General features: G+C 44.7%; 1 protein-coding gene across 2 annotated transcripts in view; it reads right to left on the reverse strand.

Moving 5' to 3' along the window:
* PECAM1 (platelet and endothelial cell adhesion molecule 1) overlaps positions 1-27,756 on the reverse strand; it is a 302,864-nt gene that overhangs the window by 31,992 nt on the left and 243,116 nt on the right. Inside the window, exon 15 of one of the 2 annotated variants that reach the window (XM_069199932.1) lies at positions 16,071-16,093. The exons of the other annotated variant lie outside the window; for it this stretch is intronic. Coding sequence (XP_069056033.1) covers positions 16,071-16,093 — 23 coding nt within the window. The remainder of the gene's footprint in view (positions 1-16,070; positions 16,094-27,756) is intronic. 2 annotated transcript variants of the gene reach the window in all.

Below are 27,756 nucleotides of genomic sequence, written 5' to 3' on the forward strand. Positions count from 1 at the left end.
GCAGAAGGGCAAGAGGACTAACGTTCGCTGCTGTGTATGGCGCAGCCGCAACTTGACTCCCCAGGCTCCGCACCAGCAACGGTTCTCAGGCTCCCAGCTCCTGGGCCCCCAGCATAGGTCTCCAACCCTGGCATGATCCCGCAAGCGGCAGCTCAGGAAGCACAGAGGAAGCACTTCTGGGGCAGCTAGGTTCACTTTCTCTCACACTCTCCTTGCTGCAGTACTCACGAGTATGCACAACTTCAAAATCGAACCAGCCCTGTCCCCACCTTAACCTCAGAAGACCTCGCACCCACACAAAAAGAACTGAATGTTCAAGATGCTCAGTGTTGGCCAGGAAACTATACCAAAAGGAAACTTGGACAATTATTTTTGTGCTAGAATCTCAATGCTTTGCCTTGTAACAACATTTTATGTGGAAATTCTGCCTCTAGCCAGCCGTATCTTCCTTCCATTGTAGGAAAGACATGGTATGAGTAACTTGGAAGATGTTTAGTGGACTAGTGCACATGGTGTGTAAAGGTGTAGATTTTGTTGTTGCATATTTGAGAGCACAAATAGATCCCTCTTTACAACTTGCATGCCTCTCTGCAATAGGGAAAATGAAAGCACTGTTTGGAGGATTTTCACCATCTTGTAATTCTCTTCTGTCTCCTTTCCCCTCCTCTGATCTCTCCAGATGTACATTACTCTGGTTAGACAGTTCTCACCAGACTAAGAGAAATGGAAAAAGCACCAGTCGGGAGAAGGATAGAGAGGCACACAGAATGATGTAGTAGGACATGTGAAGTAGAGGAAGAAGAAGGTAAAGAGTGATTTAAATATTCACAGAAGTAGACAGATGAAGAGGTATGGAGAAAAAGAGAGAATAGAGATAGGTAACGTTTTGGAGTGGTATAGATTGATGTGTAGTTTTAGAATGATAAGTAAGGTTTTAATGTGGACTAGAGATCGAGAGAAAGAAAAAGGTGAGATATAAAGGCAGGTATGGTGGACAGTGAGGCATATTATTGATTATTGAGCAGTGGAAGCAGAGCAAAGCAGAGGGGTGAGTTAGTGAAAAATAAAGAGTTGCAAGGTAGAGAGTGGTGAGGTAGTGAGAGGGGCAACAAGTGAGGTAAAGACATACTGCGTTCCACGAAAGTCATATCCTAGTTAAATGCTAGTTAGATGCACTTACGTTATCCACTGTCTGGCATTCCTTGTTATAATGTTGCCCAGTTATCAACCATATGTCAACCAATGCAATGACTTGCCCCAGGAAGCCACCATTTGACAGCCAATGTCTTGATGTGATGTTAGCATCCCTCATGTCAATCAATTCCCTACTGATCTCCAGGTATCCCCTTATGCCTGTCAGTGCCATCATATGACCTAAGTACTCTTCCCAATGCTACTATGCTCTCCTGGTATCTCAATTCATCCAGCCAATGCCTCTTTGTGCTCCATGGTATCGCCCATGTGTCAGTTGATACCATGACACAGGTTTCCAATATGGCGGCACTGCCATAATGAATTCAGGTATCCCAATACAACAGTCAATACATGATCGATAACATGTGCAATTAAGGTCGTGAGGTGCTCTAGGCACGGCTATGTGTCAGTGAAAACATGAGGTGCCCAGATATCCCTCATACTCCAGTTAATGCCTTGATATTTCTCGATTATGCTCCATAAGCCATTCTATGCTATGATGTTGCTCAGATATCCCCAATAATATCCCCTCAGATATCCCCCTACTCAATGCCATTATGTACATCAGGTATTCCTCAAATTCTAGGGTCAAGATGTGATCCAAGTGTCTGCTACATGCCAGTCAAAACAATGATGTGTTCCAACTATCCATCACATGCTAGTCACTGACGTAATGTGTGACTGGAGTTCTTAATGTACCGGTCAATGGCAATGACAAAAGATGAACAAGGGAATGCCATAACATGCAATGCATAGAGAAAAAGACAAATAAATACAGGCTAACATACACACCATTTTGCCCACAAACCCCCCACTCCTCTCTGTCATTTGTTTACTAACCTTGTAAATGAGCTTCAACCCTTTTCAGTCAAAGCAATGTAGCTTTGCAGTGAGGGAGGAAATACCAACATCAGAATATTCTATCTGGTTGACCGGTCTCTGATTCACACAATATCCGCAGCACAGGTGCTCTTCCAACATTGGCTAATGTCTGTCAGGTTCAGACAAGACAGGTAATAGACAGGCAAACAATTCTTGCCCGTTCCTTCATTCACTGAGCCTGACATGGCTCAGCCAATGTGAAGAAGAGGTGGAGACCAGATCTCTAACTATTTCTCACATCAGCTGAGCCTAAATAAACTTAGCCAAAGTTCACAAGAGGCATGACATGGAGCTATGTCAGCCACTATGCTATGCGTGTGAAAACACAGCACCCCAAGTAGTGGCACATCCCAAACTAGTGGATGAACCAATCTTTATTTCCTTTAGCTTCTAAACTTCCAGCTCTTGTGTATTTGGACACAGTGTAATGTTGCATTCCCACACAGTGGGATATTATGATAATGAGGACTGAAGAAGCATACAGGATAGTAGTACATAAATAAAAGTGCAGGTTATAAACTGTTAATAACAGTATTTAGCATTCACTTTGGGATATGACAAAACCATTTGCATCAAAATGGATGTTTGGTCTGTGTCTTCTGAGAAGAAAGATAGAGAGGAGGTGCCATAAATATTACTAATTTGAAAGAAAGACAGAGCTGATAACTCCATTGAATGTATGAGCAGACTACTCAATGGCAAATGGTTCATGGTGTTAAATGTAGCTGTGAGGTTTAAAAAGAGAGTAGACTGGCCTGGTGGCAAGATATTGCTCTTTAATGTTCACAAATGAAGATTCCATAATTCAACAAGGGATAACTAAGGGTGAAATAAATGTCAATAAAGGGTCCAGTTTGGTCCAAGCAGAGAAGGATTGTGAGAAGAATTGATTCCCCGACCTTTATGACAAAGGTGGTCATTATGAACATGGTGGGAAAGACCGTTGACCGCCGTGTCGCCGGTGAACAGAATCCCGTTGTTGTCAGTGAATGGAAACCCGCCATATAATGAACAAAAAACCCAACCCCGCTAAAAATCTCGAGATCACCACTCCCCGCCATGAATCTGTCGGCGGGAATCCCGGACCACCCCAAAACCGCCAAGCACACCCACATCCTTCCCTCCAAATTAGGATGCACAAATCACCTCGGCGGACAGTGGAGGCCGAACGACTATTGGCGGCTGCGACCGCCACGGGCGGCAAGTGGACTCAACAGCAAGAAGTGCACACATTGGATAGGCGTCTGACCCACACACCTGACACACATCCAGAACCCCATAAAACATTCCCAGACACACCCCACAATCCCTTATAACGAAAGCAGGACAAGAAGACAGAGAGCACCAGAGCCAGACAGTGAACGCCAGCATACAGGAGACGCACAACGACTCACAGAAGAGCAGCCTTACCTCGTTCCCAGTCACGACACCATCCACACTCACCATGTCCCCCCCAAACAAAATACACGCTTCACCGAAAGGGAATTAAGGACCATGGTGGACGAGATCCTGAAGGTGGAGCCACAAATCTTCGGGCCGAGGTGCAGCACACACCCATCGCCTGGAAATTGGAGCTGTGGCAGACCATTGTGAACAGGGTGAATGCAGTGGGACACCATCCACGCCCCAGGGACGACATCTGGAAGAAATGGAACCACCTGCGGGTGAAGGTCCGGGCATGGCATCCAGGCACCACATCGCAGTACAGAAGACTGGGGGAGGACAACCACCAACACCACCTGACTACACCGACTGGGAGGAAAAGGTACTAGCCATCCTGTACCCAGAGGGACTCAGAGGACTCACTGGAGGAATAGACTCAGGTAAGTCATCTACAATTACCCCATATCCACCACAGCTGCAATGCATGCACCACCCCACCCCACACACACCCACCTGGACCTACACCCCACCTAGCCATTACCCACTACATCCACCCCCCTGCATGACCTCAAACCCACTAACAGGCCCACATCACTCCCGCTGTGCACAGCCGCCCACCCCTGCATGTACCCACAATGGAACAATACCCCCCACCACAATGCAACCCCACACTGGCGCTAAATGCAATGTCAACCTCACAAAGGCACCCTGGAAGGCCACTGAAAGTAACACCAGCACAAAATAGCCCAGTCCTGTACACCTCAAACCTTCATGCATATGTAACAGACATGTCTATGTCCCCCAACAGGCACCACGAACCATGCAACCCTAACAGACGGGACAAGGAGTGCCACTGCCCTCCAGGGAGACAGAGGCACCTCAAAGGACACTGGCGAAGGATCCCTGGACACTGATGAGCAGGCAGGCCCCTCACACAGTCGTGGACTCTCACCATGCAGCAGCCCCACCCAGGAAACCACTGTCACCCCTACCACCCAGTCAAGACCAGCAGCCCAGGGCAGGCGTACCCACACCATTGTACCCAGGGCACAGACTGGTGGAACACAGGTACAGAGGCCACAGACTCCCACTCCCAACATGCAGGAAGGCGAGGGCCCCAGTACAAGCAGTACTGCCAGACCTGTGCAGGGGGCACAGGCCCAGGGGGCTAGGGCAAGTACAAGTGTCTCTGTGGGTCAGGGGGGAGGCCACAGGATGGATGCAGCAGCCAAGGACGTTATTTCAGAGGTATTAGGGCCTCCCAACATACCCAAGACACGTTGGCACAGATTGTGGCCACCCTGAAGCAAAGTCAGAGGATGCAGCAGGAACAACACCAACAGGCCATGGAGCAGTGGAAAGAGCACAATGCCACAATGGCCACCATAGCAGGAGAACTGCTGCAGTTGGTCAAAAACAAGTCTGACACCCACACCGGACAAGAGGCCCCCACAACAGCCCTGGACAACTAGCATCAGATGTCCCAAGCAGCAGAAACATCCCAGGAACTACCCTCCCAGGAAACCCAAGGGCTAACCATGTCACCCCAAGAAGCTCCACAGCAGGTGCCCAAACGTACTCTCAGGCCAAGATATGGCACTGGAAACCCAGCTAAGAACAAGGACCCCTCCAACAATTGATTCTGCTACAAATGCAAAGCAACCATGCCACCCATTCCCCAACAACACTTAGCTGAGGGCAATTAGAAGTACTGTTCAACAAAATAGACCCATCAATACTACCAACAAGGCTGCCCCCATGTTGGTTTTGAGGACCCCCCACCTTACGACTCCCATCACTGTAAATAGCACAATTCACTCACTACTACCAATAAAACACATTTCACACCTGTAACACTGTCCCCTGTCTTAAATTGGAGTATAGATGCAACTGGCAGAGAACAACTTTATTGTCAGTTCTGTGCATGATGGTAGTCCTGTGTGCCGAAATGGTGGCAAGGAGGGAATGCATATATTTTCAGTCAGTACCATGCAGAAGTTGGCCAATTATCGCCTATCATGACCAACCCCCACCCCATATGACAGAGCACACTGATAGTATTAATCACTAACCCCAATGACAGGCTTAAGTCCTACACAGTTATTGGAAATAGAGTTGTATCAGTTGGTTCCTGAAATTGATATCTTCCCCTTCCTCATCCTCAACATCACTCTCCTCACCTCTCTGAGGTAGCAGATCAGGACCTATATTACCCTCCACCTCCAAAAGGGGGATAGAATGTCTCACTGCCACGTTGTGCAGCATGCAGCAGGCCACCACTATTCTACACACCTTATCAGGCCCATAGGCCAGGGAACCCCCAGAGATATGTAGACACCGGAATCAAGCCTTCGGGAGACCTATAGTTCGCGCTATTACCCTCCTAGTACATCCATGGGCCTCATTTAATTCCTCTCTGCGTCCGTCCTGGGATTCCTCACTGGTGTCAGGAGCCAAAACAAGTTTGGATAGCCAGAATCACCTACAAAATGGTGCAATACAGACGCGTCATTGTTATGTCCCTTAGTCAGATAGGCTGATTTTCTGCAATGTGTCAGTTAGTGACAGGCAAACTTACCAATGATCCACCCTCTGTCCTCTTGTAGTTGTTCCATCTTCTGTGGCACACTACTGTTCCTCAACACAAAGGAATCATGGAGTGAACCTGGAAACATGGCATTCACATGGGAAATGTATTGGTCTGCAGTACATACCAATTGGATGTTCATGGAGTGAAAGTTCTTCCTGATTCTGTACAGCTGTTCACTCACTCTTGGGGGGATTGACTTGATGGCAGGGAGGTCAGTACTTTGGGAAACCTCACATAGGATTGCAGATGTTGTACAAATGCATTCAGAAAACTTGTCAGTACCTGGCTAAACATTGGATGTGAAAAACCAGCACCCATGCCCATTGTCACTTGAAATGAGCCCATGGCCAGGAAATGGAGTGCGGAGAGCACCTGTACTTCAGTTGGAATGGCATGCTGATTACGATTTCCCAGAGTTAGTGCAGGATCCAGTAATACACAAAGGTCCTGAATAGTTGCATGTGTGAGTCTGTAAGTGATTATGATCTGACGGTCCACCATGGTCCCCATATCCACAAGTGGTTTGTACACTGATGGTGCCCTTCCTCGCCACAAGGGTCGGTACCTACGAGGGGTTACAAAATGGAGTGATGAAAACACATACATAGGCACACTTGTCATCATTTGTGCACGGCATTGTTCATTGCGGTGTCTCTACAATAACTGCTACCTGATAGATATACATGTACATCACAATGAGGGAACAGAGTATTTCATGTGTGCAACAATACTGAATGGACAGAGGCCTAGGTGCTTCATGTGGCTAGTAGGGCCTGCATTGTGCGTATTAATTAATTGTAGATGCATAGGTAAAGGCAAAATGTCTGCCCACTGTTGTTCTGCTCTTTCGTTGTGGAAGTGACCTCATACCGCTAGCGGTTGACGTAACAGCGTAATGCGGTGTTTACCGCTGTTCGCACCCTCATTGGTTAACATGGATGCCAATGGGGAATCCTGCCGTATAATGATCACCGCTGGCGGTGACGGTGCACACCGCCGCGGAACGTACGCGTGCTCGTCATCGTTTAATCACTTGACTCCCTGATCTCGTGCAGACAGGTACTCCACTCTGTGTACTGCTGTGGACTGCCTCTGGCTATGGATGTGCCACGTGTTGCAGGGGAAAGGGCCCCAGCCTTCACCCAGGAAGAACTGGAGAAGCTGGTGGACGGGGTCCTGCCCCTGTATGCAAAACTGTATGGACGGCCAGAGGTACAGGTGAGTCTGGGTTTCGGGGTCACTGTGTGTGTGTAACGGATGGTGTGGATTGCACATATGTTTACATCTCTGAGCCTGCATGGGCCGTGGTGTATGGCATGCTGCGTGTGACTGTCCTGTATGTCTAAGAGTACTGTCCGTCCCATAGTGGATGATTAGCCAGCTGTTCCTATCATGCAAGTGCCTGACCTCTGTGTTCTATTTCTGTGTTGCCCTTTTAGGTCAGCGCCCACCAGAAGAGGGCACATTGGCATGCCATCGCCAATGAGGTATGGACATTGGGGGTCTACAACCGGAGGAGCACCCGCTATAGAAAGAGGTGGGAGTAACTGTGGCGCTGGGTGCGAAAGATCAGTGAAGCCCAGCTGGGGAAGTCCTCCCAACGTGGAAGGGGTGCACGTCGGGCACTGAACCCCTCATGCGACGGATCCTGGCGGTAGCGTACCCAGACCTGGATGGGCGCTTGAAGGCTGCACAGCAGTCACAAGGGGGTGAGTACTCATTGACCATACTTCAGTCTGGAAAGCTGTCTGGGTGTGCAATAGGGTTCATGCTGCTTAGAGGCAGGAAATTTGACTGGTGTCCATCTACTGTATGCTCCCCAAAGGGTGTAGGGGTGTCTCTGTCAGGTTTCACCTACTTCTGCTCCATAGGCATTTCAGGGGATGGGTATAGAGCAGTATTCTGGTCAGTAGTCAGGGGCATGGCCATGGGCATAGTGAACGGTGCTGCCTGTTGGGTGTGTTTTCTGAGTGGGTGTATGTCTGGACATTATGTACCTGCATTCAGCTATTTATAAGTGTATCTCCTGTTTTGTCTCCCCATCCCTGTTCTCTTGTGTTAGTTTGGTACAGCATCAACATCAGGCGAGGGAGCTGAGGCACCGGCATGTGGGGAGGCAGTAGCCCACGGATCCTCCGAGGCAGAGACAACCGACGCTCGGGGGACCAGTGGGTGGGAGGGCCAGGGGACTTCCATGGGGGATGCTACTACCACAGGAGGAAGTGACTTTGAGACCTCCTCCGATGGGGGCTCCCCGGCGGTGGCGGACCCTAGTGCACACACCACTGCCGTTACATCTTCCGCCACCCCCCATTCCATCACCACCCTCCCTTCTGCTCCCCACCAAGTTGCCTGTGCCCACCCACCCAGAAAGGTGGGTGTCTCCTTTGCCCCAGGCACATCCTCCCCTGCCCCAGTCAGCCATGCTGCTCTCACAGAGGAGGTTATTGACCTCCCGAGAACCATCTCTGTAGGGCAGACAACCATCGTCAATGCCATCCAGGGTCTAGCATCAGAGGTGCAGCAGACAAATGCCTATCTGGATGGCATTCACAGTGCTGTGTCTGCCCTACAGAGATCTTTTCAGGCCCTGGCCTCCTCTTGGACGGCGGCCAGTTTCCCTGGCCATTCTGTACCCCCTCCAACCTCCTCTACCCCTTCCAGCACCCCAATCCCTTCACCCATCCAAAGCACACATTCAGACAAGCTGACAAGCACATCAACACACAAGAAGCACACTTCAAAACACAAGCACCGCACATCCCACCACAAGCATCCACACAGCCAACAGACACCTGCACGCACAACAATTTCCACTGCCCCCAGTGTGCCTACCTCTTCTGCCTCCCTGTCTGTCCCCCTACATCCACACCCTCATGCACTGTACCTTCACTCACTGTTACTGCTCCTCTTCCTGCACTCACCACAATAGCAGACAGCCATACATGCACCCCATACACCACACCTGCACATACCACCTCTACTGTAGTTGACACATGCAGCACACTCACCAGACTTACAGACACCCACACAACATACATCCACAGTAGCTGTCTGTCTTCTCCTACTGTGTCCACCCCCCACCTCCCAAGACACACAAACGCACCAGGACACCCACCCATCAGACATCCACCACAGCATACTGAGCACACATACATCCACTCCCTCTGCCTCCACTCCCACGCCCTCATCCACGCCTACCCCAATTGCTCCAAAGAAACTTTTTCTCTCCCGTGCTGACCTCTTCCAACCCACTGGCCCACCCAGTCTTGTCCCCAAACGTGCTCACCTCCTTGCCCTTTCCGCTCCTTCCACATCACAGCCCAAGCCTGTCCGCCCTTCACATTCCTGTGCCCCTTCCCCAGATAAGAAAAAGGCCCGGACAGAGCCTAGGCCATCCAGCTCCACCCGAGCCAAACAGCCCCCACCCCCTTCAAAGGAGAAGCCCACCCCCCTCCTTCCCGAAGAAAGTCAAAGGCCCACCCCGCCGAAAATCCCCACATCCACCACCCCTGCCCCCCTTCCGTGAGGTGCCTGGATGCCCATATGGTGCCCCATTATGTGAAGTACCAAGCACTTGTGGGTGTCAGGTTGGGCCCGTTGTGGCCCATGACAATTGTCAATATACGGACTGGCCAATGGCCCTGTTTGGACTGTGAGCTTGTGATTAAAGTTTCTGTGTGGCCTGTGTTTGGGCTGCACGCCGTTAAACCCTGGTCATTTGTTTCACTTTTTTATGGGTGTGGGGCTTTTGTATGTACTATGGTCAAGTTGGATTAGGCTTGTGTCGGGTAAGTACCTCTTGCTGTGGGGTGTATGACTTGTGCTGCTGTGAAGGGTTGGGGGGGCGTTGCAGTGTGGGTGGAGTGGGTGGGTATGTAACTGTGCCCTTTCCTCCCTTGTTTTGTAGGTTGCGGTACTTACTGTTGTCATCTTTGTCGGCGGTCTTGGTCGTGGAGGTATATGGCAAGGAGCAGGGCTGGCATGATCTGCAGCTCTCTATCCATGGCTGCTGCAGTGCGTTCTCTGGGGCTCCGGTGCGTGGTTCCTTATATTTGGTTCATTTCCACCTGGCTTTGTGTGGCGGTGGTTTCCGCCCCGGAACTGGCGGTGGAATGGTGGCTCATAATTTGATGGGCGGGTTGGGCCTTTCTGACGGCCTGTGGGAGGACTCTGCCATTGTTGTCGGCACTCCTCTCCTGGCGGTGGGTGGTTCACGGGATGCATGTGTTTCGTTTGGATCATTATTTGGCGGTCCGGACCGCCATGTTCATAATGAGGGCCATCATTTCTAGATTAGCTCATAGTTGACCATAATTCCAAATTCAACATTTGGCTAATTCAATGGGGGAGATGGGTGTATGTATTGATATTTATATACTGCAAACCTAGCAGGGACATAGTTGAGTCCAGTGCTTTATAGGGGTTCTTGGGAGATGATATAAGATTGTGCACACCAAGAGGAGATTTACACTTTTGGGTTTACACAATTACATTACATTTCACAAAATTACAAATACATTTCAAACAAAAGCAAGACCAAGTGATTTGCACAGAATCACATGGTTTTCTGCAAAGAGCATAGACCTCTTAACAAATGGCTTTTTTGATAAGGTTTGTCGTTTAGCCTTTGTCTTTTCGAAAGTGAGTTTACCAATTTCATTTGATGTGAGTCACGGATGAGCATGCTGAAATTGTTATTCTTGGCATCATGTATGTCATCAGATGTGCATAACAGGTTTAGTAATTGAATGATTTTGGTAACGTTAGTCTCTGAAATGTCAGGGGGAACATATCATTTACAATTCAGGGATGGTGACAACTGACTGGCTGATTCACTGACTATATATATATATAGCACCTGCTACCCCAAACAGTCTCTTATATCTTAGATCTTATATCTTCTTATTCAAACAAACCAGTTCTTCAGTTTCTGCCTCACGGCTTGGAGGAAAGGATGTACTTTTCTGAAATGGAAGGGCATCCAACAGCCCCCACAAGAGATGACCTTTCACTTCAGATTTTGTTTTTTCAACTAAAGATGTATCCTTTCTGAGCAGACTGCATGTAGCAGAGTAAGGAACAATCTTATGAGTTAAATATTTAGAGACTTGTTTCTTAAGACACTTGTAAACTGGACATAGGATATTACATTTCTTGCATTCCATAATGTGGTCATTGTAAAGATTTTCTGGCTATAGCTATTCAGGTAATCATGAACAGAGAGCACTACATTAGTCTGGAGAGATATTAATAGCAGTAATCACAACTAGTGCAGTGATATGAGCAGAGTGCAAAGGAAAGTGGTGGTTTGATTCTTGTGATCTGTAAGTAACTGTGTTTCTCCAACATAGCCACATGAGTAAACAGCAAGGCTTTGCAATCTAAACCAAAATCTATATTCTTCACTTTGTGAGATGGGACTAAATGTAGGTTGAAGAGGTTAAAATGGTTAATGCTTGTATAGAAGAGTGATTGTTGTGGATTAAATAGTCAGCTCAGTTTTGGATTGATTTATTGGTAGAATTATAGATGTCATCCAATGAGAAAGATCGTCAGGGGATTTTGTGGAGCCAAATGTGGCCTTTCATCTAGTGAGAACCTGATGTACATCTGTGAATCAACATCACAGGTTTGCAAAGAAACCTGAAGGTTAAGTGCAATGTTGAATAAAGGCTGCAGATAAAGATTAAACAGATCAGGGTAGAGGACAGACCTATGGGGAATGTCATATTTAACAGTGCAGGTTCGGACAGAAATGGACTCAGTTTCATCTGTTGTATTCTTTGTGACGGAAAAGATTTGATGCAGTTTACCGTAGCAGTGGAGACTTTTAATATGGTGGTCAAACACTCCAATTTATGGAGAGATCCAAGTTAGTAAATGCTGTGGTAAGGTCAAGCATGACCTGATCTGTGGCATCACCTTCCTCCATGACTCATAGGTGACAGTCCAGAAACCCAACAGTGCTAATTCATTAGTTTTAGGAAAGGCATAGGGTTCTCGTACCATGTAGCACTACTTTCACACGGATTTGTTATAGGTGTGAAGTAGCAAATTGGGTGTTTGATTAGTGGTGTAGTAAGCTTTTTCTTTTATTAAGTCTCAGCAACCAAAGATTATTGTACTGAAAAGTTCACATGATATTGGATACAAGGGGCAGACAGATCAGAGAAATGCTTAAGGAACCCTGTAGGAGCTGGCTCCCTAACAGCATCAGTGGGGGCCAGAGAGGTCTGAATTGAGGAGACTTGATATCTGTTGAAGTTGAAAAGTTAGGGTGTTAAACTCAACTCCCTGGTGCTCATTCATCTCTAGTGAAATCTCAGGCTGCTAAGCAGTCATGGCAAAATAATGCATGACTTTTTTGATTTTTCACAGAATAAAATGATAAGATAATTACAGAGTGCCTGGGATGGCTTGACATTTGAACAGATCATTGCAGTGTTGATGGTGGGTGTAGCTAAACTAAAGAATGTTTTTAAATAATTAGAATCTTTATTAATGTTATTGTTCCAATAAGCTCTCTTAGTTAATGGGATAGCTTTTTAGTATTCTTAAAAACTGGCACAATACTCTTCTGTAAAAGCCATGTTATTGATGTTTTTGTATTTTAATGTTTTGCTTATTTTGCAGGATCTGCTCTTTGTGTGGATTAGGAAAGGAGATAACAGAGAAGACGTCTGTGTGCGGACTCTGGATTTCTAAGTTCAAGAGATATGTCTGAGTTAGTCATGCTTTGACTGCAAGAAGAAGTTGTTGGCCTGCATGCAAAGTAGATATTTTTTTCTTAATGAAAGAAAAGGTTTTTTGAGATTTTGTTTTTGTAACTGACCACCATGAATCAAATGACTTGACGTATTGCATCATTTTTTGGGGAGAATAGCTTGCATTAGGTTAAAAAGATAGTCATGATCTGGCCTAGGTGTAGAAGATTTTGATTGGGTGTTTCCAAAAGGTGTTGGTAAAATCATTAAAACAAATACTGAAGTCTCCCAAAATTGTTATTAAAGAATAGTGAGTTGAGAGAGACACACATAGTTGCATAGTAAGGATGCAACACATTTTAGAGCAAAAAAGGAGAACAGAATGTAAAGGGGAATATATATATTCTTTGGAAAAGGTTGTTGGGTACACACTGCTGTTGATTGAAGCACTATGGATTTATCTGTGAGTGCCTGGGAAAGTATTTGCATTTCCCTCTTCATGTGGCGTTGGAACACCATCCAATGCTCACCCCCTATACAATGTGGTCCACAGTGATATTTAGAAATAATTATATTGCCTAAATTGCATTGGCTTTTCGTTTATCTACCTCTTAGGAATCCATTCCTTAGAATTACATTTGGGCAGCTGAAAATACATTACCACTAGAGGATAAAACAGCCATTTATGTCGGATTACAGTGGAAGATGGTTCGTTCTATATATTTGCTGCAAACTTCAGATAGAGGAGGCAGTATTTAAAAAGTTTGTTTTTAATGACACTAAAAAAGACAATTAGGTACGCCTTGGAATTTCAGTATCTGCCGGATGTGACTGGAAACTGTCTTAAGATCTGCTTATTTAAAGACCTTTTTAGATGCACATGGTGCATGAATTTGTTATTTTAATATGAGTTTTTGTTTGCTTTTGTTTAAAGCTAAAAGTAAAATTAATTTGAATAAACAAGACCGTGAAACCTGAACATTAGTGTACCTCTCACAACATCAATTTGTCAATTTATTTCTTGAACCCACCCCTTTTACCGCTGCCTTACTCTTTCAAAGCATCCACATTCTACTGCAAAAGTACTTCTCCACTTCACATAAGTATTTTATTTTTAGGTTAGAAAAGTTGGAGGAAAATGAAAAAAGTTGTTCTATCAAAATATAATGACAGGTTTGCAAATATTGCAGTCATTTTGCATTAGTGTGACAGCTCCCTGTTTATTGTTTAGCACTGGCCATTGTTTCAGGGGCCGAAACGCATTGTCGCTTTGGCGTGCCAAGGATCACTACTAGCTACTGATGGCGGTTAAGCCCAGGAAAGGGAAGAATATCTTGCATTTTAGCTCTAGATTTAAAGACCTTCCAGCTAGTAAAGGAATTATCTGTTTTTTTTGTTGTACATTTTCGTCATTAGCATTGTCTTAGGCTCCTTAATGTAAAAAAAGGCAAGCATTACTTTAAAAGCCAACAACTACAGACTGCCATTCTATTACTTTCGTACCTTATAAATGCAAAGGAATAGTCAACCAACTTTGGCAAGAAAAAGAGTTTGCTGACACTTGTTTTTAGAAATACCTAAACATTCTAACACTCTCCAAACTATGCGCCTGATTATGAGTTTAGAGGACGGGAATACCCGTACGCCAAACTCCCGATTGGGTGGTTGCCACTGTGCTGGCTACCTCTCCGCCGGCCCCATTAAGACTTTCCTGCTGGGAAGACCAACGGGAACCAAGATTTCCGCCAGTCAGCCCAGCAGGAAAGTGGTGGCAGCATTGCTGCCGACTTGTAATCGAGTCGGCGGCAATGCTGCTGCCCGCAGGGGGCACCAATGCCCTTGTATTACGCATTGTCTGCACAGAAGACAGTGCACATTACTAAGGATCTGGGCAGGGGGAACTGCACGGCCCCCCTATGGCCCCCTGCACCTTTTCTCTGCCAGCCTTTTCATGGCGGTGAAACTCCCATGAAAAGGCTGGTGGAGAACCAGGTTGTAATCAGCAGGGTGGCGCTGACTTCAGCGCCACCCAGGCTGATTCCATCTGCACCGCCATCAGCCCATCGGGATCTCCGATCCCGGCAGAGAAAGCCACAACTGCAGCGCTCCGACAGCCACTGCAGGCGTGGCGGTCAGAGGACCGCCACACTCTTAATTAGCCCCCAGATATCAAAACTGTAGGATGTGTTTATGTACTCCAAGGAAGTCAGGTAAAATGGCACGGGAATAACCTGAAATTGTTGTCTCACTTTCTAACACAATAGAATTTTAAAAAGGATGACTATACTTTTGACTTCTGTGGACCCCCAGTGAATCACATCTGGAAGCTAGGGTCCCCTGCCCTACGCACTTTCTAATATATGAACTTCATAACAAAATACATAAATAGTGAAACAGGTTAACAACAACCAAATACACCAATTAAGAAATCAGCCTATGCTCAGCCAACAAAAAGACTCCGTGCATCGAGGTTAATTTCCTTGCAGTTACTGGGAACGTTACACCTGAACTCCTTTGATCCCTGAAGTGTGGAGCTCGCAGTGTTTCTTTGCCCGAAATAAGATCAGCTAAACTCGTCTTAATTCGGGTGATGCCGGTTCTGTTTCTGCCCATTGTGTGCATTATTGTGCCAGCTAACGCAGGAGGTAAGACATTTGCATTCTGGAAACCCCCATGACACCTGGATCTGCTGGTATGCAATACCAACACAAGAGCAGAAATACTTTTGAACCCCCTTCTATGTCCACCCCTGCATAGTGCACGGTGCATAACTGCTTGGCTTATCCTGTATGCAATTCTAGGGCACCCTGGTCTCTTCAAGAACAATTCACTACACAGCACATGACAGCACAGCAAAACACAATCAAGCAGCTTAATTTCATTAAGTTCACCATCAACAGTAATTTTCACACTTTACACTGGCTTGCAGGTGGCATGCAGACTACACGAACTACCTATGATGTGACATTTCATAATTTTGAACGGAAACATAACATTTCATCCCCGTAATAAACATTATTTGGTGAGGGTCGTATGAAACTCAACATCTCACGACCATGAATTGTAAAAAGCTTCCCGAGTTCTTAGACCAATTGTTGCCATGCATGAACCCCCACACATTTTCTAAACAAAAAAACTGCTAAACTCAACTATGCCTTAAAAAGCCTGGAAGGGAACGGGAAAGCTAGCTAAAATAATACTGTTACACTGATGGACTGCAACAGGGGCCAATGTTCTTAATCGGTTAACTTTTTGAACAAGTTGGAAGAATTATCCTTTGCAACTTCACTACTTTAAGCAAGATTCAAACTTACCACAATATTGTTATCTTCAGCATCTGAAACACAAAACACAAATTATAAATTTAAAGGCCCACTTTAAGTGAACATTTACACCTACCTACAAGTGAAGTATGTTTTGTCAGTGTTCTACAAGTTTACGTCCTATTTGGGGTGAGCCCTTCTACATCTTGCTAATATACAAACACTCGGGCCAATCAACAGCCTTTTTTTTATAGTGAGGCCAGGAGAGAGACTACGCTATGTATGGGGAGCCGGAGAGGCCAACAAGAATGGTACCGGTACCAGTATACTCCGGGCCAAAGCCAAACCTGCAGTCAATAGTACGAGTGGCAACAAACCCCTTTTTCCTTAATTCTGATCATTTGAATGAGGCCAATAAGACTCTCGACCTTTCTAACCACGTTCTAAATTAATATGAGATATTTCTCTTAACTAAAGGCCTAACATTTGTTTCAACATATGAAAATATCTATTTTCAAACCAGAATAGAGCTGTTTCACTTTTTAGGTCCATCAGACTAAAATATCTTTTTTCAAAGACAGAATCCAAAGCTAAAATAGATGTCAATGGATTTAGGCCACTTTTTCCAGCTAATCAGCAGATAGGAAAAGAGATTACATTATTTTGAAGTAGTATGGACAAACTCTTTCAAAAAGTATGTGAAATTGAATCTGTTTTATAATGAATCACACACAATAAAATGTTGGCAATTACATCTAATCAAACCACGTGACAAGGCTTGGTGCTATCATTGTACCAAGCAGAGAAAACTGCAATGTTGAGAGTTTACAGCTGTTGTCTAATGCTAAACTCTATCGGACGGTACGAAATGACCCCAAACCATATATAAGTAGACAGATACCGTGGCCATACATAAAACAAAAGGCTTTGATTTAGATCCTTTCCAAGATTTCTTAGTCACATTAAATATTTACCCCTGCATTAGGAATTTGGCAGGCGGAAAAGGCCGCCCGCCAATCTCCCGCAGGTCAGCAGACCACTAGTGCGGTCTCCTTCCCGCTGGCCCTATAATGAGGTTCCCGTTGGCCAGACGGGAAACGCACAACAACATTGTATAGTACGGCCGGCGGCAATGCTGTTGTGCATCAGGTGCACCAGCACCCGTTACGGAAATCACACAGGGCTGGCTTGGGGGGCCCAAGCACTGACCATGTCAAGTGCATGGGCAGTGCAGGAGCCCCTCTTGGGCCCCTGGGCACCCTATCTCTGCCAGCATTTACATGGCAGGGAAACCGCCATAAAAACGCTGGGGGAGAGAGTGGTCGTAATCCTTTGGCGGATTGGGACCACCAACACCGCCAGGCCATCTGGCAGCCGAAAATTGGCAGCGCTTTGGCGACGGTCCGATTGCAACAGTGACCCTGGCGGTCTGGTGACCACCAGGGTCATAATGGGACCCTTAGATTGTGTGTATTCAGATGCAGCTCCTCTGCTATGGAGGAGGAGCGTTGCCCCCCAGCCAGCAGCAGCAGCTGCAAACCTTTTAAAAACCTTTTACAATAAAACGATAATAACTTCTGCTTATCGTTTTATTGTAAAAGGGGCGGGCCATGGGGTGTGACAGGGACAGTAGGGGAGTGCACAGCACTCCCCTCACTGGGCATGTATGTTTGGCTGGCTGACTTGGGCCAGCCAAACACACATGCGCACTGGGCTTTCTCCAAACCGGCACTGTGTTGCCTGTTTGGAGACAGCAGGCAGAGGCTCCCACTCTGCTTTGGAGCGCCAAGCCAGGGCGCTTCAGCCAAACTTATGACAGTAGCATTAAAGCAGCATTAGAGTTGGCCTCAGGGCAGACTGGGAGCCTGTGCCTGCTGTAAGGACCGAGGAGTGGCACGGCGGAGGTAAGTTTTTTTATTATTATTCTTTTGTTTGCCCTTCCCTCGACACACACCAACCTGCCCCTTTCCCCCTGCAAGCAACGGCTCTGTGTATATTCCAACATTCCCCAACCTCAAGTGTTAAGTGTAATAGAGGTGGATCGGGAAAACTCATCCAGACCGAGTCCTTCCTGCTTTTATTGTGAAATGTACTACCTTGGCATTGATGAATAACTACTTTCTTTTTTATAATCCATCCCACCAACAAATTAAGGGGCCTGCTACTATCTGTGTCCTAACGTGGCCATTTATATGTGGTCCAATTTTAGGAGGAAAGCATCAATGATAGTGATAATCCTTTTTGTCTCCATTAGGATGTGAAAGAAACATACAGATGATATTTTCATAGTATGGCGAGGTACTGAGCATTGTTTCCAGGAGTGGATTATTTCATGCTGCCTAGATTAACCATATACAGTGAACTATGATTGTACTAGTTTTTTTAGATCCGCTTATTAAGGTGGGTGATGGACATTTATGTACACATAATTTCAGGGATAACTTGCCATATGGACAATTCCTCCATATCAAGGGAATTGTACAACTTCTTTAAAAAAGCCCTTGTGATAACTTTGAAATTGGTGGTACATGGGCAACTAAGCGGTTAGTACATCATGCACTTGGTCCTTAATCACGAGGCCGTACTGACACGTAAAGAAAAAACTAAACTTAAAGTATGACTGTGTCACACTTTCGGAAATGTTTGTAATGACAGAGATTTCAAGGAATTGTGGGGCCTTAACCTCGTCTTTTTAAGTGTGGTTATTGGCAGCTTCTGGCCTGACAGGCAATCTCAAATCTTTTTTATGTTAACGAGAAGGAATGGATACTTGCTACACATTGTGCAGTAAGAACATAGGGCCAGATGTACACAACTATTCAGCGGTCCCAAACGGTGAAATCTGCGACTGCTATATGCCTTGTACCATGCACCAACCCTACTTTGCAAGTCGGTAAAGTATTACCAACTCAAAATAGGGTTTGCGGCTTGCTATTTGGAAGGGTTGTGCCAAGGGTGTCCCTTCCTAATAGTGAGCCGCAGGGGGATGTATGATTGTTTTGCGACCAGGATTGCAGTCGCCAAACAATTTCACCCACCACCAATTTTAAACTGGTGATAACCTATTGGCAAATGGGAGAGGGTTACCAGGGGACCCCTTCCCCTTTGTGAATGGGGTCGACAGCATTTTTTCAGGGCCTACTCAGAAAAAATGAAAAGGAAACCTTTCATTTTTTTTTTCTTTGTAATGCATTCCGTTTTCCTTTAGGGAAAACGGGCTGCATTTTTTTTTTAAAACTGCTTTATCTAAAACATGCACAGTCATGATGGTCTGCTGACCCCAGCAGGCCACAATCCCTGTGTGTGCTGGCCATTTCCAAATGGGTCGCAAATTGAGACGTCTCATGAATGTGAATGAGGCAGGTCACTTGCGACCCCTGAGACAGTGTTGTACATCAGCTTTTGCGACTTGCAAATTGCAAGTCGCTAAAAATCGCAATTTACGAGATGCAAAACTGACCGTCGTACATCTGGCCCATAATTTGTTGTATAGAGTGCCTGTGTGCGTATGCTACATCAGAAAGACTACACAGAAAGTATGACAGCATACTCTACGATGCCAATTGAGGATTCAGTATGGCGTGCTGAAAACCATAAGGAAACAGGGAGAGTTATGTTTTTTTTTTTTGTTGTCACTGTACTTCGTTTAAAAAAAAGAGGCACTAATGTTAATAAGCCTCTAGCATTCAAAAAATAGATTAAATGGATCTAAAAACTGAACACAGTCAAATTCGGGCATAACTTTGCATTGTAACGATGCGTACTTGCTGTGCTTTGAGAATTATTTTTTGCGACATATTGCACATGAGGATTTTTTTTAAACAGAATTCATAGTAAATTGCTCTGTGCATATGGGAATAGTGTGCATACCCTGGATAGACTGCTACAAACTTGGGTACATAGAGGAATTTTTGTGATCTTTCACAGCAGGATCTGCCTGAACTGGATGAATTAATGAATTGGGCAGTATATTTATGAATCCGTTATATATGTGTTTGTGGACTATGCTATATGAAAGCATGTATTTGGTCACCATAACAATTCCAAACCAAACAATTTTTAAAGCTATATAGGTCAGTAGTCCTTGACCTGTTTCTTTAGTGGGAGCATTTTTTTGTTTAGATTGCTGTCACAGTACAGTATTAGTATCATTATTAGTAATATGTAATAGCTGTTAATAATGGAGGACCTAGAATTATTTAGCATATACAGTAGGTTATTGTTTCTTTTTGATACATGATACGTCACCGAGTTCCAAGTGGTTGGTCCAGATATTAGCTTTATGTAATTTTGCACTAAGTAATCCAAAATGTGCAGAAACTGTTAGCGGTACAGTGGACGTTTGATGTGGAAATTACATTAAAGGAATAGAAGTTGTTGTTCTGACCAGCAGTTGTACGTAATGGAGGATGAAGCACGTCTTAGCATCACAGTACTGGTCAGTGGTCTAGTTGTTATTTTGCATGTGACTTATGCTTCTGGTCCCCCATATGTAAAAGCAAGTTGGCATTTAGGCTGTTGGCCAGGTGAGTCTTGCTGCGAGTAAGCTGCTTGATGCATGATAAGCTTAAGTGTACCCACTATGGGAGCTAATATTATTAGCATACATATTTTAGATCACATATGTTTTTTTGTCATTATACATTAATGGCTGTCCAATAAGTGAGATGCTGTATGGCTTCACAAATCAGGAATAGTGACTAAGTGGTAAGAATGTTTTGAGTCTAATTCGGCCACGTTATTGTAAAATAATACATACAAGTGTTTTACTGCTCTGGTATACTACTCGTGTTGTCATGCGTTATATTTTCCGAACAATTAAAGAGGGCGAAAAAACACATTACCTTTTACGAGTACTTGTTCTGACAGTCTAAGGAAATATGTTGGGCACCACTGGTGTATTAAAAAGTAGCACTTATTTCAATACTATGTATTTTTTATTTATTTTTCTCTACAGTAATAACTTCCCTCAGGTATTGACTTCTCTGCATACAATGAGGTGTCAGGGTGTTGTCACTTGATATTATACATCATAGAAAAAGATGAGTGAGTTTACTGTAATGACTCATTTTGACCCTAGTGACGCTCTGTCACTATTTTTCGCTTTACTAAACACACATATTAATCTGCATTTCATATAGGGACATACCTAGTGTAATTTTCATGCTAAGACTGACTATAGTTAATGATCTCCATGTTAAATTAGACATAAGTAATGTAGGCCTCAGTTTAAACGACCTATGCTAACACTGCAAATGTCCTTTGACTGCTGTGTTACCTCACTCTTTCTCTTGTTTCAGGAGCCGATCTGCAGTAGCTTGAATCAACTACATTTTTGCAAATGTTTTGGTTTCTGGGAGAACTGTTATCACAAGGTGTTGCTTACAGAGTGAATATTGAATTTTTCTGCACCTGTGCCTGGATCAAGCTGACCGCAGTGTATCAACTTATTACGAGATGTCATTTGAAGGCCTCGCAGCTGTAAATTTCCTTTGTGTAATGTCTGGGAAGAAGGACGAAACCATGTTATCGGGAAATGCTGGAATCTGATTGGCTCCACCTCTCTGATAAATGTGGGGAGTGTTTCATACTGTTGAAAATTATGGGGGTCATTCCGAGCTTGGCGGGCGGTGGGAGCCACCCGCCAAGCGGGAACCGCCAGAAGACTGTACCGCGGTCAAAAGACCCCGGCGGTCATTCTGGGTTTCCCACTGGGCTGGCGGGCGACCGCCAAAAGGCCGCCCGCCAGCCCAGTCGGAAACACCCTTCCATGATGAAGCCGGCTCCGAATGGAGCCGGCGAAGTGGAAGGTGTGCAACAAGTGCAGTAGCACCCGTCGCGAATTTCAGTGTCTGCTAAGCAGACACTGAAATTCAAAGTGGGGCCCACTTACGGGGGCCCCTGCAGTGCCCATGCCATTGGCATGGGCACTGCAGGGGCCCCCAGGGGCCCCACGACACCCCATACCGCCATCCTGTTCCTGGCGGCCGAAACCGCAAGGAACAGGATGGCGGTCGGAATCCCCATGGCGGCGCAGCAAGCTGCGCCGCCATGGAGGATTCCCATGGGCAGCGGAAAGTCGGCGGTACACTGCTGACTTTCCGTTTCTGGCCGCGGCTGTACCGCTGCGGTCAGAATGCCCAAAGGAGCACCGCCAGCCTGTTGGCGGTGCTCCCGCGGACCCCGGCCCTGGCGGTTTTTACCGCCAGGGTCGGAATGACCCCCTATATGTTTTAACTGTGCATTGCTAAGCTAGCTAGGTTTAGATGCTTCTTTCTGCTGTCATGAGATCACATCTTGTTCTGATCATAGCGTTAGACTCCTGAGTACATCCATGTCTTTGCTTAGCTGAATCTGTATTTGATTCTGCCTTTAGAGTCTTTACTTGCTGATACCTGCTATTTAACTTACCCAAGCCTCATGTGAATCCTTAACTTAGTCTTAGGGAGTTTCGCTTCAGGGGAAACTGAAACGTATTTGATTTGCATAAAACAACTTTAAATAACTGGACTATGTACTTACTATTTTGACTCATTTTGGACCATACAGAACAACATTTATTTAGGGTGATTATTGATTTATGACTAATTTGATTTGTAACTTTACTAACACGGCAATAAACCTTCATGGTTTTGCAAATATACTATTCTCTGTCATTATTGTGGAGTCTAATGTGCTTCACTGTCATTAATTTACTCTTGATGAGTTGATGTTAAACCTCAATTCGAGATAAAGATCTAGCCACTGGAGTTAAGTTTGTACTTGCATTTGCAGCAATGATTTGCACAAAGAAAACCCGATCCACGTTGAGTCAAAACCTAATGGTCCTATTTGGTTTTATAAATCTACAAGCCTCACAGCTGACGTGGTTCAGTGCTTGTGATGAAATGTTTTCAGGTAAGCAATTTACTGTACAGATGCACTGTGATGTACATGCAGCCATTTGGAAATGATGAATGGATTATGAATTGATATAATAGTATATGGACATTGTTATCTTCTTTGACCTTTAAAATGATATAAATCTGTTTTATTAACTATTTCTGAAATTAGAAGAAACTAATGAGGAAATTATTTTAAATAGCGAAAGATATGATAGACTGTTTACATTTGTAGCCATGTAATTAACTACTTTTATACACTAGTTTGCACACATCTTTTTTCTGTACTGGTTCATCGGTGTCCAAGAGGCCAAGAAAGCATATGAAGATGTCACCCCTCATCCACTCAATCATGTATTTAAGATTAAATATTTGTTTAATCACCTTCACCAGCAGAAGAGGCAGGCTCCGGTCTTGCATTCCTGGACACGACTGCCACCTCTTCTCGAACAAAGGCCTCCACTGGCCATCTGCCAATTTACTAGCACCGCCCAGGATTTTTAGGGACTCCATAAACTCTTTTGCCAGATGCTCAATAATAACATCCTTTGACTTTGCAATGAGTGTAGACTTTACGTGGCCCCGGGGATATGGAGTTACAGAGTCTTACATCCTTGTAAGCTAGATCAGCACTGATTAGTTGGCACAGAACTAAGCCCCTTTTCCTTTTGTCTTATGTAGCTCTTAGTGCCTTGGAAACAAACAATCACATAGCGTTGACGTTTTGTGCTAAATCCACTGATACCTTGGCTGGCCTAAAAGTCCTCTATGAATTTTTCCTGATTATGGTTGAGGGCCTCCTTTAGATCTTGGCAGAGGGGAATACTTCATCACAAACATGACGGATAGATATCCTGTCCACCATATTACGATCCCATTATATCCTATGGTGATCGTAATATGGCGGATGGGATTTCTGTCACGTTTCTGATGGAGTACGCCATCTGCTGAGATCTAGATCAGCCCCTTCGTGTTTTCCAAAACTATCGACCCCTAGTCTAGAAATCTTCAATATTTTCAAACGCCAATTCCATTCCGGTACCAGAAGGTGAGCATAGAGCTTACAATATTGTAAAGGCATTGTAAGTATGAGGGAAGGGTTACAATCAGGGGCTAATCCCTGCTCGTCCTCTTTCAAGATTATCATGTCTTCAGGTTATAGGGTTTGAGTGGTGGTAGAGTAGATCTCAGATTGTAAAGCAGCTTCTTGTGAAATTTACCACACACTTTAATCATTCAGTCATTTCTTGAAGTACTAACGTGTTTTTGTATAAAGCTTCATGCCAAAGTTTCTGCCATTCTTTTGTGCTGCCAAAATAAGGTGTTACCATTAAATGATGTATTGTGTCTCAGATGTATTGTGTCTCAGGCTACCAATCTTGGAAGGATGAGAGGCTTGACTGGTTTGCCAGGATTGCAACACATTACCTGCAGACCATAGCAAAAGTCACCAGGAAGTGTTTGCCTCACTTGGGTATTTTACTAGCAAGAGTGGCTGCCCCAAATGCCATCTGAAATGTATAGATGAAACTGGGATCTGTAAAATAGGCAACTCTCCCTGCTGAGTTAAAATTTCTAGGCGCATTTATAACTTTTGCCTCTTTTAAAGCTGTCTGATTACAAAGGCGCAATGATATTATCAGCAGATATGGAGCACACAGCCATGTAGATTTTAGGGAGGATTTAAAGCTTGGCGCCTAGACAAACACAAACACAACACAACATCAGCCAATTGTGTTGATGTTTTTGTAAACAGAACATTAAGCTGCCACAAAAATGTCACATTGCCCACTGAAAAAAGGTACCATACACCTGCAACCTCAAGGTGAAATATTTCACACTCGGGTGCCGCACTGTATGCCGGGTTAGAGAATCTCACAAGTGCATAAGTTCGCAATGAATAAGCAAAGCCCTTAGGAGTTTGTCTCTTTATTTTCGGCCCTTGTGGGCTGACCCAAGTGGCAGGCACCTGGATCGCAAGGATTTTTATTAACAAAAAATACTTGCCAAATGGGGCTACTTTATCCAAGTTTTCATGTTGTGTGAAGTGTAATAGGAGAATGCACAATAATCAATAGGCCAGAAAGCTAGTGTGTGAGATCAAAACCCCACCCTAAGCAAGTATTAAATAATGCTGCTGGCCCTTAAGTGAACCCCGCAAAATCTAATCCAACACAATGTGCTGCCCATTGCCTAGGACTGAAAGGGTCTGGGTAATCCTGTAATAGCTGTTGGTCCTCTTGCTTAATCTGTCAGAACGTGGTTGACAAGGGGCAGCACACCCCCCACCCTCATGAGATTATAATTCAGGAAATACTGTTGTTTTGTTATGTACTTTCACTTTAAGAAACAGGACCGTAGCAGGGCAGGCAGTTGAATGCTGCATAAGCCAATGAAAACAAACTGTGCTCCTGTCAGACAGGAAACGTGGCAGACTTCCTGTCCCTCCTCCCATTCAGAGCTACATGTCTGAGAGAATAATTGCCGAGATCTAAAATGTGTATGTGAAAGGGCCTAATTTCCCCACTATAATTCTAATAGAGGATAGGTTACTTCGAAGAATTCAGAATGTTGTGGCGTGTGCGGACAAGACAGCATTATGTGGGGCCACAATAGGAACATTTGTAGAACAGATGTTTCAGAAATATAAAAAAGAAAGTCAAAAATACGCCATTTTTCTTTTACTCCACCGTCCTGGAACAGGAGCTGCCTTTGTGATTCTGATCTGTGTGGAAATTAGGAGAACTTCTGCAGGGCTTCTTCTAAAAGGCTGTAAGGGCTGCGACACACTGTTTATAATGTGAGCCTACAATGGGCCTAGAATGAAACAAACTGTCGTCCCATTTCGTCTGGCATTTCAGTGTGTTTGAAAGTTTGGCTTTAAAAGAAACATTGGCTTGGCCAAAGTTCATGCATTCATTTGAGTACAGTACGTTTTCTTCTCCTAGCAATTCATGTTATTTTTGATTAACAAGACGTTTCTGTAACTGTTCCCCATATTTCCAATTGAATTATGGCCTCTTCTTTCTTGAGCGTTTGTTGATTCAGTGTCGTTTTTGCGCTTCTGGTGCTTCTGCTTCATGCCTTATTCCCTCACCCCTCGTGTTTGTTTAAGATTTGATGGTTTCTGTGATGGAGTTAGCATTCGGGCTGCTTGTTCATTCAGAGGCAGGATCTGCTCTTTTTTCCTGTGCATAAGGGGTGGGGATGCTGGCAGGGAGTGCCCAGTTCCCAGCTGCATTGGACACTGCTCTGCACTCCTTAGGTTCTAACCTCCCCTCCAATTCAGAACAGAAAGCAGGGACTATATCTCATATAAGCAGAAGGTTATTATTCTTAGAGAATACCTGAAACCTTTCCAGGGCACCTTATCTCTGAATGGTTGTCAGTTTTAAGTCAATCATGGGAACAGCAGTAACTCCCTACTAGATGGCAAATTCAGTGAGAAATGCTGCTCCTCTTGTTTATGCCGAGCGCGCAAGCGCTCTGACATGTTGTAATCTATCAGTGGGCTTTTAACCATGCCCACCGCACACCCATCACTTTCACTCATTCATGGGCTTTCAAAAATCCTTTATCATCATTGGTAAATGCTTTACGTTTGTCCCTCCTTGGGGCAGTTTTGTTACCGACTTAGCTATCAACCCTGTTACTTGGATAATTGCATGTTTGCCAAAACGTTTGACTGCGAGTTAACTTCTTTTTCCTTTTGTGTCTCTACTTTGTGCTCATGGCGGCCGTGGTGATTTGAGTTGGCTTGCTTATGTCAACTGTTTTACATTGCAGTTTCAATTTATGTGGCAAGAAAAGTCCAGTTAGGAATTTACAACTCCAATAGCTCTAACTCGAGCAAATGTGAGACCCATTACATTGCAAATGCTTGTTAAGGTTGCAGTCTAGAGGCGTGTTAACAGGACACCATGTTTCCAGTCTTGGGATTTTCTTGTAAAAAAAACAGTTATGTGGTATGTGCGTACATATGATATCATAGGAACAACTCATCAGTACACCTGCAAACATAGAATAAGTTGTCTAATGCAAAACCAGGAAGTCAAACATGGTGTCCTGATGTCAGGAAATAGATAACAACTCTATCTCTCATTTACATTGCATGGTAGCTGAAGGTGGCCTAGACTGCCTCCATTAAGTAAATTAGCCCTGCACTTTTTTCCCAGCCTCCCAAGAGCTGTGACTGTACTAAATAGAATCGACATGAAAAATACCAGTATGAACGCGATCAAGGGCAGAATATCGAGAGACAACATTTTAAAAGGTAAGTGTATATAGGGAAGTATAGATTTACTAACCCTAACTCCACATCTACATATCTTGGAGATATTTACAGCGTGGGTACATATATGTGGTATAGGTATAGAAAATCCAGACTTACCTACCTGTCAATATTTTTTTTATATTTTGCCCTTGATATTTAGAACCCTTGATATTCTGACTCCGAACTTTAGTGTGCACACCAGAGCTATCTTTCTTTAAGGGACTGCTCAGCTGTAATCCACTCCGGCTGAGCTTATTCATTGTTTCAGTAACAAGTTCTACATCTTGCAACATAACATCTCAATTCATAAACCTGTAAGATTTTTAAGGGTTTTAAATTACACCCCTTGCATATGTGGTGTTGCTCCCATTCTAGGGAACTGCAGAGACATGGAATATTCGAAGGCAGTTGACCTCCAGTAGGGTAGTATCCGCTGATCCTAAATCCCTGTGAGTGAAGACTACTGCCCAGTGTCCTGTTCAGTGTGTTTTCATATATTTTCAGAGAATGGTTGCACTTTATTGCTGTTCCCAGTCACCCACTGGTTAAAGAAGGAAGAATGTCCTTACTAAGCTGGGTTACC

The sequence above is a fragment of the Pleurodeles waltl genome, chromosome 7 (genome assembly GCF_031143425.1).
Source record: "Pleurodeles waltl isolate 20211129_DDA chromosome 7, aPleWal1.hap1.20221129, whole genome shotgun sequence".
Classification (NCBI taxonomy): Eukaryota; Metazoa; Chordata; class Amphibia; order Caudata; family Salamandridae; genus Pleurodeles; species Pleurodeles waltl.